A 17,471-nucleotide genomic window follows, 5' to 3' on the forward strand; every position below is an offset into this window, starting at 1 on the left:
CAAGCCAGGAAATATTTTCCCATGGCTGGACATGGTATTCATGGAAGACTGGAAATGAGCAACATTGCTTGTAATATGTTGTCAAGAATGTGATGTCAAGAAAAGGAAACACACACATACGAATCTATATACAATGGGCTTCTTTTAGTTTCCATCTACCATATTCACTCACAAGGCTTTAGATGGCCTAGATATTTAGTGGAAGACACTTTTCCAAGGTGCTGTAGCGTGGGACTGAACCTAAAACCACAAGGTTGGAAAGCATGCTTCTTTACCACACAGCCATACCTGCATCTGGGTTCAAATTTCACAATCACCAGTATCAACTCTGCATTTTTTCCCCTACATAGCAGTTATACACTGGGGTTGATCCAGCCTACTATAACCTTCCCTATCACAAGTAGCCTTCATATGTTATATATACAGTTACTGCACACTGGTAGTTACCAATAGTTGCTATAGAAACCATGTCAAAAATAAAATGCACGAGCAAGACATGTTCCTCCAACCCAAAGTCTAAGAGTCCAGTTATTCCACATAAGAATTAATCAGCACCATGATGATCCCTCACCAGCCTAAGTGCACAAATGAAATGACAACCACAAAGTTCTTGGTGTAGAACTGTTAATCAGGTGACATAACAAATGTCAGAGGTGGTTGCAGTGAAAGTTTAGTAGCAAGAGTGAGGAAGAGGTGGGAGTAATCCAAAGAGACATTACATCTGTTTGCAACAAAAAGGCTTCTCTTTTTTATGTTGAAGACAAACTGTGCAAGATATGTAAAAGAAGAGTGATTTTATATGATAGTGGGAGATCAATACTAAATTGGGAGGACCTATGGAGTGTGATGAGAAACAAGTGATGCATGAGTTGGTCAATGTACCATATTAGCTTATATGGAGCACAAACTAAATAGAGTGTGGCTAAGAGCTAAGAGTGTGCCTAAAAGCTAATTGTGAGGCGAAGAGCTAAAAGTGTGGTTACGTATTTAAAGGCATAAAGGGAGACATAAAGGCACTTGATGTGAATGGATGGTGAATAATGGATGGGAAAAGTGGTAGATGCTGAAAGAGGAAGACTGAGAATGACCTGGGAAATACAAGTAGCAAGGTCAAATCTTAGGTTACGGTGCATTGTCGATGGAATGACAAAAGACTATAAGGAATAGCAGTATGACATGCAGCAGATCTATCCAACCCAAGTGAGCATGTGGTGGAGGTATGTGGCTTAGAAGTCAAGGTGTCAGACTTATGATTGTAAGAGTGTGGTTAAATGTTGCGTTCTTGAGCAAAACTCTTCATTTTACGTTGCTCTAGTCCACACAGCAGGCAAAAATGAGTATTCCTGAGATGGACAGGCATTCCATCTAGTGGGAATATATGCACCACAGAAATTGGGAAACCAGCTTCATGAGTCTATACAACTCAGGAAGAATTTTTATCCTTATATTTTTAAGCAAGCATGGGAAACACATTAGAATTATGATGACGACAATAATGATACAATACATGAACAATGAGTTAACAGAAACAGCTGGGAATTTATAGTGTTGTAGCTTTGTAAAAAAAAACAGGAAAAATCTATAATCATATCATTAACATATAACTTTCAAGATTAATTTGTTTGATAATTTTTCCTTCATTATCTTTAATGTAGTCTTCAAAAAGGTGGGGGGGGGGGGAATGTTTCAAGGAGTTGTTCACACTAAATATACTTGTCCTGTATGATATTTAAATATCAGAAATAATACATTTCTAAATCTCTCAGAGAGACTTAAGCATTAGTGATGCGATAAAATAGTTGTATACTGTCGACTTAACATGACAGTCCCAATAAGGGAATACTACTACTGCTATTTAGCCCTAGGAAGCTGGACCGCTTCCTGTTGGCCTTGACACATTTCCTGTGTCCTTATGTTTGCGAGGGGGAGACAAACTCCTCCACCCAGCCATACAACTACTTTATTTAAATATCATTTATCTGAAATAGCTAGTGCTGCTTTTTCAATATGCCATAACAAATACCTTTGTAATTCAATGATCTATTTTATATATACATTTAGGTGTTTTATTATATACAAGCATTGATTTTATTTTCCTGATTAAGCACATTTTTCATAAAGGATGTGTATAATTGATTGAATTGATTTTTATCAGCTTCAAAAACAAGAAACGCAACACTGTTCCTAGAGAGACAAGATGATATTACTGCAATGAATTTAGGCAAATCTTCTAGTGATTTTACCCATACTCTTCTTTTAATACGTAGAAATATTAAAATTTTTCTTTACAAAATTTTTGTATATTACTTTCTCTTGTATTATCATTATAATGTTTACTTTTTCATGCTTGTATGGATGAAATGAGAGCATGGTGCAGAGGCTTCTACAGTCAAATGGTCTTCCTGTTACTAACCTCCATATTTCCAAGTGAGTTAATATCCAACAACAAACAGCCCAGACATTTATGCGGAGAACTGGAAACAAACACCATACGAACAAGCCTTTTGTTTACAAAGATTGTGCAACATGTCAAGACATGCTATCATGGTGGACTGTAAGTAAATGACACAGTCAGCAAAAACACACCATGAAAATGAGGGAAATACCAACTCACCCAGACATACATACATACATACATACATACATACATACATATATATACACCAGCTTAGTTATGATGAAGTTATTTTACTAACTTCATTAGTTTCAAAATTAATTGAAGTAAAGACAGTGTTTTTTAATAGAAATATGGTGACACAAGGGTTTACCTGTCTGTTGGTCTATAATGGTATATAATGGTTAAGGCCAATAGACCATCTCACTTCAGACTATTACTATATTAGACTAACAATGAAATAATTATGACTATAATTCATAAAATAATTACAAAATACTAACAATATTAATCATTAAATTTTGTGTTTAAAAACAGCATAAGGAGTTTAATCTCTATTAGTAATATATTTAAACTATTGAGGAAGAATGATGAAAAATGAAGAAATTTAAATAATACCGAGGATGTGTCCTTTCAAAAATAAGGGGTCATTCTGTTCATTGCGGCTGACTTTGAAAACCAATTTACAGGTGCTAAGGAGATTCTTGCCTGTCACTCGAAACTAGAAAAAATGTAAAAATGAAGAAATATTAAAGAAGATAAATTTCATATTTTCTGTGAATAATAATGATAATAATAATAAGATTAATAATAAAGTAGACGTGATACCAATAGTAATTGGTACACTTGGAAGTACCAGCACTCAACCACCAACATAACTGAAAAAGATTGGTACAAATGTAAAGATAGAACACCTACAAAATCAACATTGCTTGTGCATGAATTCTTTGCAGGGTTCTTGAAACATGACCAGTAAACAAGTGTCACCTTAGTCTGCAGCTGACACTTTTCATAATACCCAGCAAAATAAGCTATGAGTTTTCATATAATAAACACTTTTTTCTGCACAATAGGGGTAGTTTATCCTGTTCAGGCTATATTATTAGCATTATCCTGCGTTTAAGAATTAAAAAAAATCACTTTAACATTCTAAGACATCTCAATGCTTCTAAAGCAAACTTCGTTTGTTTACTCTTTTACTTGTTTCAGTCTTTTGACTGTGGCCATGCTGGAGCACCGCCTTTAGTCGAGCACTTTCATCGTAATTTGAATTGAATAATAATAATAATTAATTCTTTTATTGGCCACAATAATTAACTAGCTCCCTCCTTCTAAAACAATTGCTGGCTTTGTGCCAAAATTTGAAACTACTATTATTATCATTATATTATTATTAATGCAACATGAACCTCAGCAGAATTTGAACACAGAGCTAGGAGTCAGAAGAAATACCAGTCAGCATTTTGTCTGATGTGATCATAATAATAATAATAATAATTCTACTATAGACACAAAACCCAAAATTTAATTTAACTCTTCAAGGTGGTGACCTAACATGGCTGCAGTTCAATGTTTGAAACAATTAAAAGATCAAAGATATTTCAGGTTAAGAAATTATTTAATCAGTGATGTCTACTTCTGTAAACATCGTCATCATCAGGAAAAAAAAAAAAAAAAAAAAAAAGAGAAGGTAAATGCATAAAATTACAAAAATATGACTTTACTAAAGATTTGAAGAAACATAACCAGACAGATTCATCTTCATGAATTTTCATTATGCTTCCAGAAATATTCAGAAAATTCAAAAAACTTTAGAAGTGTTGAAACTTACGGCTAATATAATTTCTGCCATAGAAAGCAACACATCTGCACTATCAAAATCCAATAACTTAAACACAGCTTTTAAGATGGTTGAACGTTGTTTGTAGTTTCTGCCAAACAAATTTTCCTTCTCCAGTAAATTATATAAACTTTCAGCTGTGGAGCATATTTGGTCCGCAGCTTTTTCTGCGTAAAAAAACAACAATGGATAAAAGATGAAATATAAGTAGGAGAGAATAATTAAGATTATGAGTAAATTAATATTGTATTAATTAATTAACATTTAAACTACACTCAAGTAGAAATCAAACATCATTATCTCATTAACATTTAATTATACTCATGAAGACAAAAAAAATCACTATCACATTTGTAAGAGGAATACAGGTTATTATGCCCACCTGCCTGCTTGCTTGCCTATCATCATCTTTGTTTTTATGTGTAATTATATATAAAACATGAATTATATATAAAACACTATTATTATTATTATTATTATTATTTTAAATACCTACTTTCTTTGTGGTAAAATAAATTATCTAGTAATGGATTGATATTCTGGTCAAAGAAACTGGACTCTTCAGAAGTTTCTTCATTGATTTCTGCAAAATGATAAAAATAAATAATGCCAGCAATTGATAAATTTACTGAGAGGTTAAAATTATTAAAAAAAATTAAAATCTTTTAAATACATTTTCTCTGGCACACCATGGCTTACAAGGATGAAGGTTCCAGTTAATATGATTAACAGAACAACCTGCTCATGAAATTAATGTGCAACTGGCTGAACACTCCACAAACACATGTACCCTTGATGCAGTTCTCAGGGAGATTCAGTGCGGCACAGAATGTGACAAGACTGGCCCTTTGAAATACAGGTACAATTCATTTTTGTCAGCTGAATGAACTGGAGCAACATGGAAATAAAGTGTCTTGCTCAAGAGCACAATGCACTGCTGGGAATCAGACTCACAACTTTACAATCACGAGCCAAGCACCCTAACCAGTAAGCCCTGTACCTTCACCATTCACACACTGATCAGGAAAACAAAGCAAACAGAAAAAACAACAATAATGACTATAGTGGGAATGGTGGTGGTGGTGGGGGTGGGGGTAAAAAACAGATTACTACTTACTGTCAGTATTTACAAGATGTTGTTTAGAACCATCTTGGTTGATATGTTCACCTTCATTAACAACACTGTAATGACAAGCAATTGATATAAATCAATGAATCAGATGTAAAATTATCAAGCAGAATTACTACAACACTTTCTCACATTTATAGCCATGCATTCTTCTATTTCATGGGGAATTGGAAAATTTGTGCTTTGTATTTAATTGGTTTCATTTTTATGTCTGCTTTTCCCATGCTGTGAAAAAGAGATAACAATTAGCTCACTGTCTAATATTCTTTTAATTTTGTTGTGTCTGAGGAGAGTCATTCTGTTTTAATGCCTTACTAATTAATACATTCACCAGTTCAATTTCTACTCATTTACTTTTTTTTTTCTAAAATTTTCATTGCTTCCTGCAACCTCTTCAATAGTTGATGACTGTCTGTTATTGGAGCTACGCTCTTTTGGCAAATATAGGAGATAATTCTAGACATGCTTTGGTTTTATTAGACTTCATTAGCAAAGCATAGATATCACTGTACTTACTGAAGTAGTGATGAGAGAATCTATGCAGATGTACAATATTTTGCTAGAGAAGGCATGAAAATTAGAATAACTAAAAGTATATAATTAAACAGACAACTGAGGTTAATTACACAGAGTATACTCTGTAAAGTGGTTGGAATCCAGCTGTAAAAGCCAGGCCAAAACATATAGTGGAGCTTAGTGCAGTCTTCTGGTTTACCAGCTCCTGTCAAACTATTCAACCCATGCCAGCATAAAAGATGAACATTAAATGATGATGATGCCATCTGCATTTAAAACAATAGTTAACTTAGTGCTAACATATTTAATGTAGCATCTATGAAAACCCTCATTAGAAATACTTGTGTGGTGAAGGAAAGACAACTGTTAAGGCAAGACACTGACTGAATGTGCACAATATGGTTACTTGATCTTTAGCTTTTCACTACTACTACCATCACCACCACCACCACTTTTGCTTTTCCATGCTGGCATATGTTGGAAAGGTTTACTGGAGACAGTGTTCTGTGGCTGCATACCCTTTCTATTGCTGACCCTTTAAGTCACATGACACACAGGGATGCATTGTATCTAAAACCAGGATACATACAGCAAGTTTTTATTTATTCTTTTAACCTTTTACTTGTTTCAGTCATTAGACTAAGGTCATGCTGGAGCACTGCCTTGAAAAATTTGTAGTTGAATGAATCGATCCTAGCACTTATTCTATTGGTCTCGTTTGCTGAACTACTAAGTTATAGGGATGTAAACGCAACAACACTGGTTGTTAAGCAGTGGTGGGGGACAAACAGAAACACAAAGACAAACACACACACACACACACTTCTATAAATGATGGGCTTCTTTCAGTTTCCATCTATCAAATCTACTCAAGAGGATTTGGTCACCTGAGGCTATAGCAAAAGACATTTGCCCAAGGTGTCACACTGTGGGACTGAACCTAGAATTATGTGGATGGGAAGCAAGCATCTTACCACACATCCACCTATTTTTAAAATTTTCATTTCATTTCTTTTGTTTGCCCTTACATCACTTCGTTCACAACATGAAAAACAGTAAGTGAGAGTGAGAGAGGGATAGAGAAAGAGAGGAGGGAGAGAGAGGGGAGAGAGAGAGGAGGGAGAGAGAGGGGAGAGAGAGAGAGGGGAGGGAGAGAGAGGGGAGAGAGAGGGGAGAGAGAGGGGGGGAGGGAGAGAGGAGGGAGAGAGGACTTTCAACTTACTGTTCAGAAGTTGTTCTCTTGGAGGCTCGTGTTTTGTCTCTTTCATCTCTCGTTTCCTTGTTTCTTTTCAGTTTTTCTGAAGATTGTAAAGAATTATGAAAGACAACTTGGTTGGTCAAATTAAAAACACACATTTTTATCATAAACGAAGTATAATCATATAATATTTAATGAAAAAATGTATAAAAATAAAACAAAGTTACATCATAATATATAGTATATCATATATGTTTGGAATATTCTTTTATTTGTTTCAATCATTTGTCTGTGGCCATGCTGGAGCACCACCTCTAGTCAAACAAATCGATCCCAGGAGTTATTCTTTGTAAGCCTAGTACTTATCCTATCAGTCTCTTTTTGCCGAACTGGTAAGTTATGGGGATGTAAGCACACCAACATCAGTTGTCAAGCGATGCTGGGAGGACAAACACAGACACACACACACACACATATATATATATGTATATATATATATATATATATATGTATATATATGTGTGTGTGTGTGTGTGTGTGTGTGTGTGTGTGTGTGTGTGTGTGTGTGTGTGTGTTGTCTGTCTCTCTCTATATATATATATAAAATAAAGATGTGAATATATAAATAAAATATAAATTGTATAATCAGCAGATGTTGAGAAAAATGAAAAAAAATGTACAGAATATAAATATGTAAAAAAAAAACCAGTTTTCTCTCTCAAGTCAGTTTGACTCAGTAGTATGTGCCATAGTTTTGTTGTTTTAGGTGTCTGTCTAGTCAAAAACAGGCAGATATCCCTCCAGCCTTCTCATCCTTGACTCAGTAAAATATCCAGGTTGTGAGAGCTGGAGGGAAAGGGTGATGCTGCACCAGTACCTGGCTGGTATTCATTTCAGGTGAGTAGACTAATGTGAAATAGAGTGCCTTGCTCAAAGACACAGTGCACTACCCAGCCCAGGAACGCAATATAGTAAATAGGTAAACAGTATCATCATCATCATCATCATCATCAAATACATATATATGTATGTATACAGACATACACACAGAGTAGATTCTCCCATTGGTTTTTATGAACAAGGGTCTAACAACCATTACTATAACTGTTAGACTACCAAACAGATGATTTATTTTCTATGGTGAAGACTTGTGTAATACCAGCCACACACTTTGGAAATGTTGATAACAGACAGTGGGAGCAAATGCTTGATGTAATTTCAATGAGCAACATACTACAGGCTTTTCTATGAAAGTTTCTCATCTCCTGGGTTAGCTACCTTTAGAGTCCAACATACCTTGGTAGGCTAAATGTGCACCTGAGCACTAAACTAGAAATTTCTGCACACACACACACACACACACACACACACACACACACACACACATAACTGGATGAATGTTGACTCTTCTGAGTTCATTTGTCTCTTGACATGTCTTGCTTTCCATCCCACAGGGTGTCCAAAAAACCAGTCCACTCACCAGGCTGGCTTGGCAGTGTTGCTGGTTTAGTCACATCAACCCCAGTGCGTAACTGGTACTTAATTTATCGACCTCGGAAGGATGAAAGGCAAAGTCGACCTCGGCGGAATTTGAACTCAGAACGTAGTGGCAGACGAAATGCCGCTAAGGATTTTGCTCGGCGTGTTAACGTTTCTGCCAGCTAGCCACCTTGAAACATTTCTTATTTCTTTATTGCCCACAAGGGGCTAAACACACAGCTGAAACATGTACCAAAAATATTTTTTTCTCTCTTATTAAAAGCAAGGAAAACTTTGTAAATATGTCTTAGTAATAACAAAGCGGCAGAAAAAAAAAAAGCAACAACTAGAAAAAGAAGCAATAAGCAATATTCGACAAATATAATTAGAATTTCTAACCTGATCCTTCAGAGCCTGGCTGGACTAGTTTAGTGTGAGGACGGATATTTTTGTGACCGGAATGTTTACATTCTTCAGGAGGTGGTTTTGGAGGTAAGAATTTTGGTTCTGATTCGGCGTTTAAAGCAGGAGGCTGTAATTATATTTACCTTAAAGTGTTAGACTTCAAACAATCAAATAAGAGGACCATCATCATCATCATCATTTTATGTTCACTTTTCCATGGGTTGGACGAAGTTTGTTGAGGCTGATTTTCTATGGTTGGATGCCCTTCCTGTCACCTGCCCTCACCTGTTCCCCAAATACTAGAAATGACTGGCACTGTCTCTTTGACAGTGACACTCATTTACAATTATCACATGATGTCAAGATAAGGTTGCACACGCACGTGCACGCGCGCGCACACACACACACACACACACACACACACACACACACACACACACACACACACACATTGTGAGTGATCGCTAGTGCAACACCCTAACCACCAGACCATGTGCCTTCACTCTATATGACATGCTTCTTTCAGTTTCCATTTATCAAATCCCAAATCCACTCACAAGGCTTTGGTTGGTCAGGGGCTATAGTAGAAGCCACTTGCCCAAGGTGTCACAAAGTGGGACTGAACCCAAAACCATGTGGTTAAGAAGCAAACTTCTTGACTACACAGCCATGCCTGAACCACTAAAAAAAAAAAAAAATATTCTCAATGATTAACAAAAATAACAAATGACTAAAATATTGACAATTTGAATCTCATCACTCACACTATGTGACAAAAATCCTTTTTAACAGCCATAACATTTTTTTCATTGTTCAGTCAAATGACTCAATGATTTTTGCACATAATCTCCCTAAATCACAGAGGTCAATACCATTAACCTTTTAAGACCCAGATTAATCTATCAAATGTAATGCTTATTTATTCCATGTAGCTTTGAGATTTTTATGATGCAATTGCTTATTTTTAGAAGTATACTGAGAGAAAGGTGCAAGAGGCTGGATCTGACTGGTTTTGAACATAAAACAAGTAGAATATTTAGACTGGATATGACCAGTTTGAATGCTGAAGGGTTAAGAGTTCTACTACAGCTGTGTAAGTTGATCAAAAGTGACCAACTTAACATACAAGTGAGTAACCTAAAATATAAGCCGACACATACCATACCAAAGGGAATCTTGAGCTTTAAGAAGTGACACAAATTTGTGGTATTATAACTCAAGACACTATAATCTCTTTGTCAAGCAATGAATTAAATCTCGAGATAAAATTATAAATCACTCACTGAAAAGCAAGAGTGAATTTTCAAAATGAAAGCATAAAATAAATATCTTAAGAATGTTAATGAGACAAAAGTCAAACAGACAGTACACCAATAATCACTATATAAAGAAGTTTATGACCTACAAGATCTAATTAAAAAAAAAAGAAAAAAGTATACCACAGAAGGAAAAGCATATAAGTTTCTGTGAAAAATAATGTTGGAAAGTTTCAGTGTCCAGTTCACCTGAAAACTACATTTATTTATAAACTTAGAGTAGTAAAATTCAAATTTACGATCAAAGTAAGCAAACAAAGTTTGTTCTTTTTTAGAAGCGTTGATATGTATTGTAAGAACAGAAATAAATTTATTTCTCAAACGCGTGATAATGCTATAAATAGCGAGATCAGGATAAATTATCCATTTATTGCAGAAGAATACGCTACTGGCCAGCCATGAGACTCGAACTCACATCTCTGTGATTACGCGTCAAGTGTTTTACCATAAATGACATGTCGAATTTTTTATAAAACTTGAAATAAGTATATATATATATGTGTATGTATATATATATATATATATATATATATATATATATATATATATATATATATATATATATACATATATATATATATATATATACATATATATACATACACAAGTGCCCTGAGAGAAAAGTTGGACTTAAGAAGCATCAGATGTGGTGTGCAAGAGAGACGACTGCGCTGGTATGGTCAGGTGTTGCAAATGGATGAGGACAGCTGTGTGAAAAAGTGTCACACCCTAGCAGTTGAGGGAACCTGTGGAAGAGGTAGACCCAGGAAGACCTGGGATGAGGTGGTGAAGCATGACCTTCGAACATTGGGCCTTAGCGAGGCAATGACCGTGACCTTTGGAGATATGCTGTGCTTGAGAAGACCCAGCAAGCCAAGTGAGACCATAACTGTGGTCTATGCCAGTGTTGTATAACCAGCCCATTTAAGAGTACCCTTCAATCATTGGACAATAAACTACGCTTGTGAAGACCTGTTGAGGCAAGTGAAATCACTGCCGTGGCCAATGACAGTATCACCTGATTGGCACCCGTGCCAGTGGAACGTTAAAAGTACCATTTGAGCATGATCGTTGCCAGGGCTGCTGACTGGCTCTCATGTTGGTGGCACGTAAAAAAAAAGCACCATTCGAGTGTGGTCGTTGCCAGTGCCGCTGGACTGGCTCCTGTGCAGGTGGCATGTAAAAAGCACCATTTGAGCGTGGCTGTTGCCAGTAACGCCTGACTTTCTCTTGTGCTGGTGGCACATAAAAGCACCCACTACACTCTTGGAGTGGTTGGCGTTAGGAAGGGCATCCAGCTGTAGAAACTCTGCCAGATCAGATTGGAGTCTGGTGTAGCCATCTGGTTCGCCAGTCCCCAGTCAAATCGTCCAACCCATGCTAGCATGGAAAACGGACGTTAAATGATGATGATGATGACTAATCACACACACACACACACACACACATTATTCTAATACCATAATATTGAATATTTATTTTGAACAATCTATATGTAGCTGCTGGTCAAGTACTGGTGTCGATATAATGAACTATTTCACTCATCAGAAATTTATAACCTAAGTTATAAATCAATAGGTATATCATTATCATAACTTTAACGACTGCTTTTCCAGGCTTGCATGCATCAGACAGAATTTGTTGAGGCAGATTTTCAATGGGTGGATGCTCTTCTTGTCACCAACCCTCATCTATATTCAAGCAAAGTGATATTTACCTGTGGCCAGACATGTTACTCATGGAAGACTGGAAACAAAGGGCACCACTTGTGTGATGGTGACACCTCTTTACAACTATCAAGATTCTAGACAAGGAGATATACAAACACCCCCCCCCCCCCCCCCCCCACACACATATATATACATATACATATATATATATATATATACGACAAGCTTCTTTCAGTTTCTGTCTACCAAATCCACTCACAAGGCTTTGGTTGGCCCGAAGCTATAGTAGAAGACACTTGCCCAAGGTGCCACGCAGTAGGCATGAACCTGGAACCATGTGGTTGGTAAGCAAGCTACTTACCACACAGCCACTCCTGCACATATATACATTTACACACATATATACATATACACACACACACACACACACACACACACACACATATATTAGACAACTCCCTTCCACTCTTTTGTTTATAAATCAGATATTTCTACCTAGGGACCTTGTTTAATTTACTCAACATCACCACCATCATCATCACCATCATTCAACACCTGTTTTCCATAGCATAGGTTGGATGGTTTGACAGATGCCACTGAACCAGGGAACGGCATCAAGCTCCAACATTTGCTTCAGATTGTTTCCCACAGTTGGGTGCCCTTCTTAACACTAACCACTTCACAGAGTATACTGGGTACTTTTTAGATGGCACCAGCAACCTGAGTTCCCCAAGTAACTCTGAAGACAAGACACCCTCAAATGAGGGGTGGGGTGTAGTATTGAGGGATGTGGCTTTATCATTGTTTAATTAAGAAACTGATCAGTTCAATTGAATAAATTATTTATTGTTGATATAAAATAAATAAAAAAACCCAAACAACTTGTGTTATTTTCTGGCAATGCAAGAATAAACATTTAAATAATAATTTGTTGTTGTTTTACTTACATTGTTGATGGGAGAGAGTCTGGTTCCAGAGACTGGCCGAGATTCCCAGCCTTCAAAATGACGGGAGCCGATACTTAAAAAGACAATATAAATAATAAATTACATTAATACTAATTAACAAAATATTACTGGAAGAAAAGAAAGAAAGAAAGAAGCATTAAAAGAATAAAAGACCAAATTATTGAGACCCCCACCTCCCATGGCTATCTTACCAAGGAAACAAAAAAGAAAAAAGAGGTGTATTAAGCAACAGAAGATGGTGGGGAGGGAGTGATGGGTTGTACCATGCCTTGTAGACGTGATTGCAAAGGCTTTGCTGCAGAGAATAACCAGTAAGACTTACTGTGACAGCCGCCCTACCCTGCGGGGCTCATTTCTCAGATGAGCCTCGATTATCCTGATTCTGTGGAGGAAATCAGCAATGTAGGGTTCCAACAACACTTGAGGTCCCAACAAGAATGACTGGAACAAACTGATAGTGGCTGGTCAGGCCCATGTATTTGTTTATTTTTGCTCTCCTCTGCATTACAGGCGGCAACAGTAAATTGCAATAAATTGTGTCACCATTCTGGTTTACTCTTTACTCTTTTACTTGTTTCAGTCTTTTGACTGTGGCCATGCTGGAGCACCACCTTTTAGTTGAGCAAATCGACCCCAGGACTTATTCTTTAGAAGCCTAGTACTTATTCTATCGATCTCTTTTGCCGAACCGCTAAGTTACGGGGACATAAACACACCAGCATCGGTTGTCAAGCGATGTTGGGGGGACAAACACACACATACAAACATACACACACACATACATATATATATATACATATATACGACGGGCTTCTTTCAGTTTCCGTCTACCAAATCCACTCACAAGGCTTTGGTCGGCCCGAGGCTATAGTAGAAGACACTTGCCAAGATGCCGCGCAGTGGGACTGAACCCGGGACCATGTGGTTGGTAAGCTAGCTACTTACCACACAGCCACTCATACAGTATTTGTTTTATTTTCTTTTTCATTTGTTACTGAGAAAAGTTTTTGATTCTGTTTCAATCATCTGTGATTGAAAGCAAGCTAGAGAGACACAAAATAGGTACATGGAGAGAGAGAGAGAGAGAGAGAGAGAGAGAGAAAGAGAGTATATCACAGAGATTATGAGTAAAAGAGAGAAACATAAGAAAAATAAAGATTTTGAGAGAGGGAGGGAGGGAGAGGGGCAGACAGTGTGAAGAAGGTTAGAAATGACACCAATAAGGGAGAAACCTAAAATTAGTGAGGTACATAATAAAAGTGGGAGAAGTAAATTGGTAATGAGAAAAGGAGAAAGAGAGTGAAGAGAGGGGGAGAGAGTGTAGAGAGAGAGTGTGAAGAGAGGGAGAGAGAGTGTGAAGAGAGGGAGAGAGAGGGAAAGAGAGTGAAGAGAGAAAGAAAGAAAGAGAGTGAAGAGAGAGAAAGAAAGAGAGTGAAGAGAGAGAAAGAAAGAGAGTGAAGAGAGAGAAAGAAAGAGAGTGAAGAGAGAGAAAGAAAGAGAGTGAAGAGAGAGAAAGAAAGAGAGTGAAGAGAGAGAGAGAGAAAGAAAGAGTGTGAAGAGAGAGAGAGAGAGAAAGAAAGAGTGTGAAGAGAGAGAGAGAAAGAGAGTGAAGAGAGAGAGAGAAAGAAAGAGAGTGAAGAGAGAGAGAGAAAGAAAGAGAGTGAAGAGAGAAAGAAAGAGAGTGAAGAGAGAAAGAAAGAGTAAAGAGAAAGAGAATGGAGAGTGAAGAAAGAGAGAAAGACAGAGAGAGAGAGAGGGAGAGAGGGGTCAATGAAAAACGGAGGTAAAATAAGAAAGCAGAATATCAATAATGATAGAGAGAGAAGAACAAGTGGAGAGACATGGAGTTAGTAAAAGACAAAGAGGAGAGAATGATTTATTGCAAGAAGAGAAAGGCAAAGAAACGAACATGATTTATCTTTCTTTGTGTAAATAGTAATTTCTTTTAACTAGGCACAAAGCCAATTTTCACTGGAGATAAAGTATAAGCAACTGAATTATGCCTTGTACCTTACTGACCCAAATCTGGGATGGAGATTTACAAAAGTCAAAAAGTTAAACCCATCCCCTGGCACAGTTTCACTCCAGAATCATGAAAAGGGTAAAACTAACAGGTGTAATGTTGCGATTCCTAACCCCTTTATTTTTGTTTCAGTCCCTTTATCTAATTTTGTTTCAGCCCTTTTATCTTAATTATTCAGCTCTGACGTTGCATGTATGACACCTCGTTTGACAAGTGTCTTCTACCATAGCATCCAGCTAACCAAAGCCCTGTGAGAGGATTTGATAGATGGAAATTACAAGAAACCTGTCGTGTGTGTGTGTGTGTGTGTGTGTGTGTGTGTGTGTGTGTGTGTGTGTCTGTTTGTCCCCGACCACTGCTTGACAACAGTGCATTTATGTTTGTATTATGTTGGTGCATTTATGTTTGTAACTTAATGGTTTGGCCAAAAAGAACCAATAGACTATGCACCAGACTTAAAAGAAAAAGGATAAAAATAAGTACCAAGTCAATTTGTTTGGCTAAAATTCTTCAAGGTGGTGCCCCAGAATGGCTGCAGTCTAATGACTGAAAGAATAAAAAAAATATCTATATAGGAATGAAATTTCTAACCAAGCTTTGAATGACCAGGACTGCCTGTCACTGAGGAGGTGACACATAAGCTGAAACGTCAGTGTCTGATGGTCCACTGACATCATTCAGGGTGAGCCATGTTTTAAACACACAAAGTCTCACAAGAGCAGATTCTCTGAGACACAACCCTATCAGCCATCCAAAAAATAAATAAATAAATAAAAATAAAAACCCTAGTGCTTTCTATGGTTACTCTTTTACTTGTTTGAGTCATTTGACTGAAGCCATGCTGGAGCACCACCTTTTGTCGAGCAAATCGATTCCAGGACTTATTCTTTGTAAGCCTAGTACTTATTCTATCGGTCTCTTTTGCCGAACTGCTAAGTTATGGGGATGTAAACACACCAGCATTGGTTGTCAAGCGATGTTGGGGGGACAAACACAGACACAGCATATACACACACATACATATATACGACAGGCTTCTTTCAGTTTCCGTCCACCAAATCCACTCACAAGGCTTTGGTTGGCGCAAGGCTATAGAAGACACTTGCCCAAGGTGCCACGCAGTGGGACTGAACCCAGAACCATATGGTTGGTAAGCAAGCTACTTACCACACAGCCACTCATATTCCATAAACGATAAACACATCATTCTAATATAATGCTGCTTCAAGTACATATATTGGTTTACAGGTTTTTGTAATTTTCCATGTGAAGTGTGACAGTATATTTCTTTTTATTCAATCTTTAGTGCATCACAAATTCATAAAAATTGAAACCTCCACCCCAACAAAAGCCAAACAAACAAATAAAACAAAACATCTTTGATTGATCCAATTTTGAAAAAATAAAAAGCTATTGACATTTTTTTAGCAACTACGTAGACTAACAATATTACCTGTAGGTACTAGCAGGTCGAGCTTCCCGGCTGCGATTGCTCATCTCACCAAACAAAGTTCGTTTCTCATCTCGAGGTGTAAAAGGCCTCTTTGTAGATAAAGACCGTATAGTCTTTTTTGCATCTCGAATTATATCAGCACTAGTTCGGCGATGCTCAAGATTTCGGTAGAATGGAAATTGGTTGGAATTTTTTGCTTCCATCCTGTTTTTGCAAAAGAAAAACAAAATAAAATTAAAAAATTATTTTACATTGTAATGTATGTGGTGTGTGTGTTATAAGCTAACCTTTTCAATATTATATTTCTAATTAAATACATTACTTTCATTTTAATTAATTAAAAAAATATAATGAATTTAGTAAAATAACTTTTTTTTTATTATCAAGTTGGTGTTTGGAGTATAAATATATTGGGCTGTCTGGAAAGTTTGTATCGATTTATAGTAGCTTACCTTTCGACTTATTTAAGAACATGGTTGAGTCCATAAAATAGGATTTGACTACACCTCCATTTAGAGCAGAGTTTAAGCTATCTTTTTGTGGAAGAAGGTTTATGTTCCTATAACCTGTGTTAATTCTGTAACCCTTTAAAATGGAAGATAAGAAAGTTCGTTTTTGGCACTTGATGCTTTTCTTTTTCCGTAAAGGGAAAAATGCCTCACAAGCAACCAAAAAAATATGCGCAGTTTACGGTAATGTTTCTTTATCCGAAAGAACTGTACAGAAGTGGTTCACAAGGTTCTGAGCTGGAGATTGTAGCCTTATTGATAAAGAGCGATCAAGCAAACCATCTACTACAGATGATGACCAAATCAAGTCATTAATTGAAAATAACCCACATTGCACAACCCGAGAATTGGCAGAAAGCCTCAACCTATCAAAATCCGTCGTCCATGAGCACCTGGTAACGCTTGGGTACACAAATCGCTATGATGTTTGGGTACCACATGATTTGAGTGAGAAGAACCTTTTGGAAAATTGGCATGAACTTTCTGGACAACTCAATAAAATTTTGATGGAAGATTTTAATTTAGATCACTTTAAAACAGGAGGTTTGTATAATAAAACCAAGGGTGTTC

At 36.8% G+C, this 17,471-nt stretch overlaps 1 protein-coding gene across 6 annotated transcripts in view; it reads right to left on the minus strand.

Annotated features, from left to right (window-relative positions):
- LOC106873476 (armadillo repeat-containing protein 2) overlaps positions 1-17,471 on the minus strand; it is a 50,155-nt gene that overhangs the window by 23,658 nt on the left and 9,026 nt on the right. For all 6 annotated transcript variants that reach the window (XM_089347756.1, XM_089347758.1, XM_089347760.1 and 3 more), the window contains 8 exons: positions 16,393-16,596; positions 12,896-12,968; positions 8,957-9,089; positions 7,103-7,178; positions 5,353-5,417; positions 4,732-4,818; positions 4,227-4,402; positions 3,014-3,116 (listed from right to left, as the gene is read on the minus strand). In XM_089347756.1, coding sequence (XP_089203882.1) covers positions 3,014-3,116; positions 4,227-4,402; positions 4,732-4,818; positions 5,353-5,417; positions 7,103-7,178; positions 8,957-9,089; positions 12,896-12,968; positions 16,393-16,596 — 917 coding nt within the window. The remainder of the gene's footprint in view (positions 1-3,013; positions 3,117-4,226; positions 4,403-4,731; positions 4,819-5,352; positions 5,418-7,102; positions 7,179-8,956; positions 9,090-12,895; positions 12,969-16,392; positions 16,597-17,471) is intronic.

The sequence above is a fragment of the Octopus bimaculoides genome, chromosome 2, assembly GCF_046866305.1.
Source record: "Octopus bimaculoides isolate indiv1 chromosome 2, ASM4686630v1, whole genome shotgun sequence".
In the NCBI taxonomy this organism is placed as follows: Eukaryota; Metazoa; Mollusca; class Cephalopoda; order Octopoda; family Octopodidae; genus Octopus; species Octopus bimaculoides.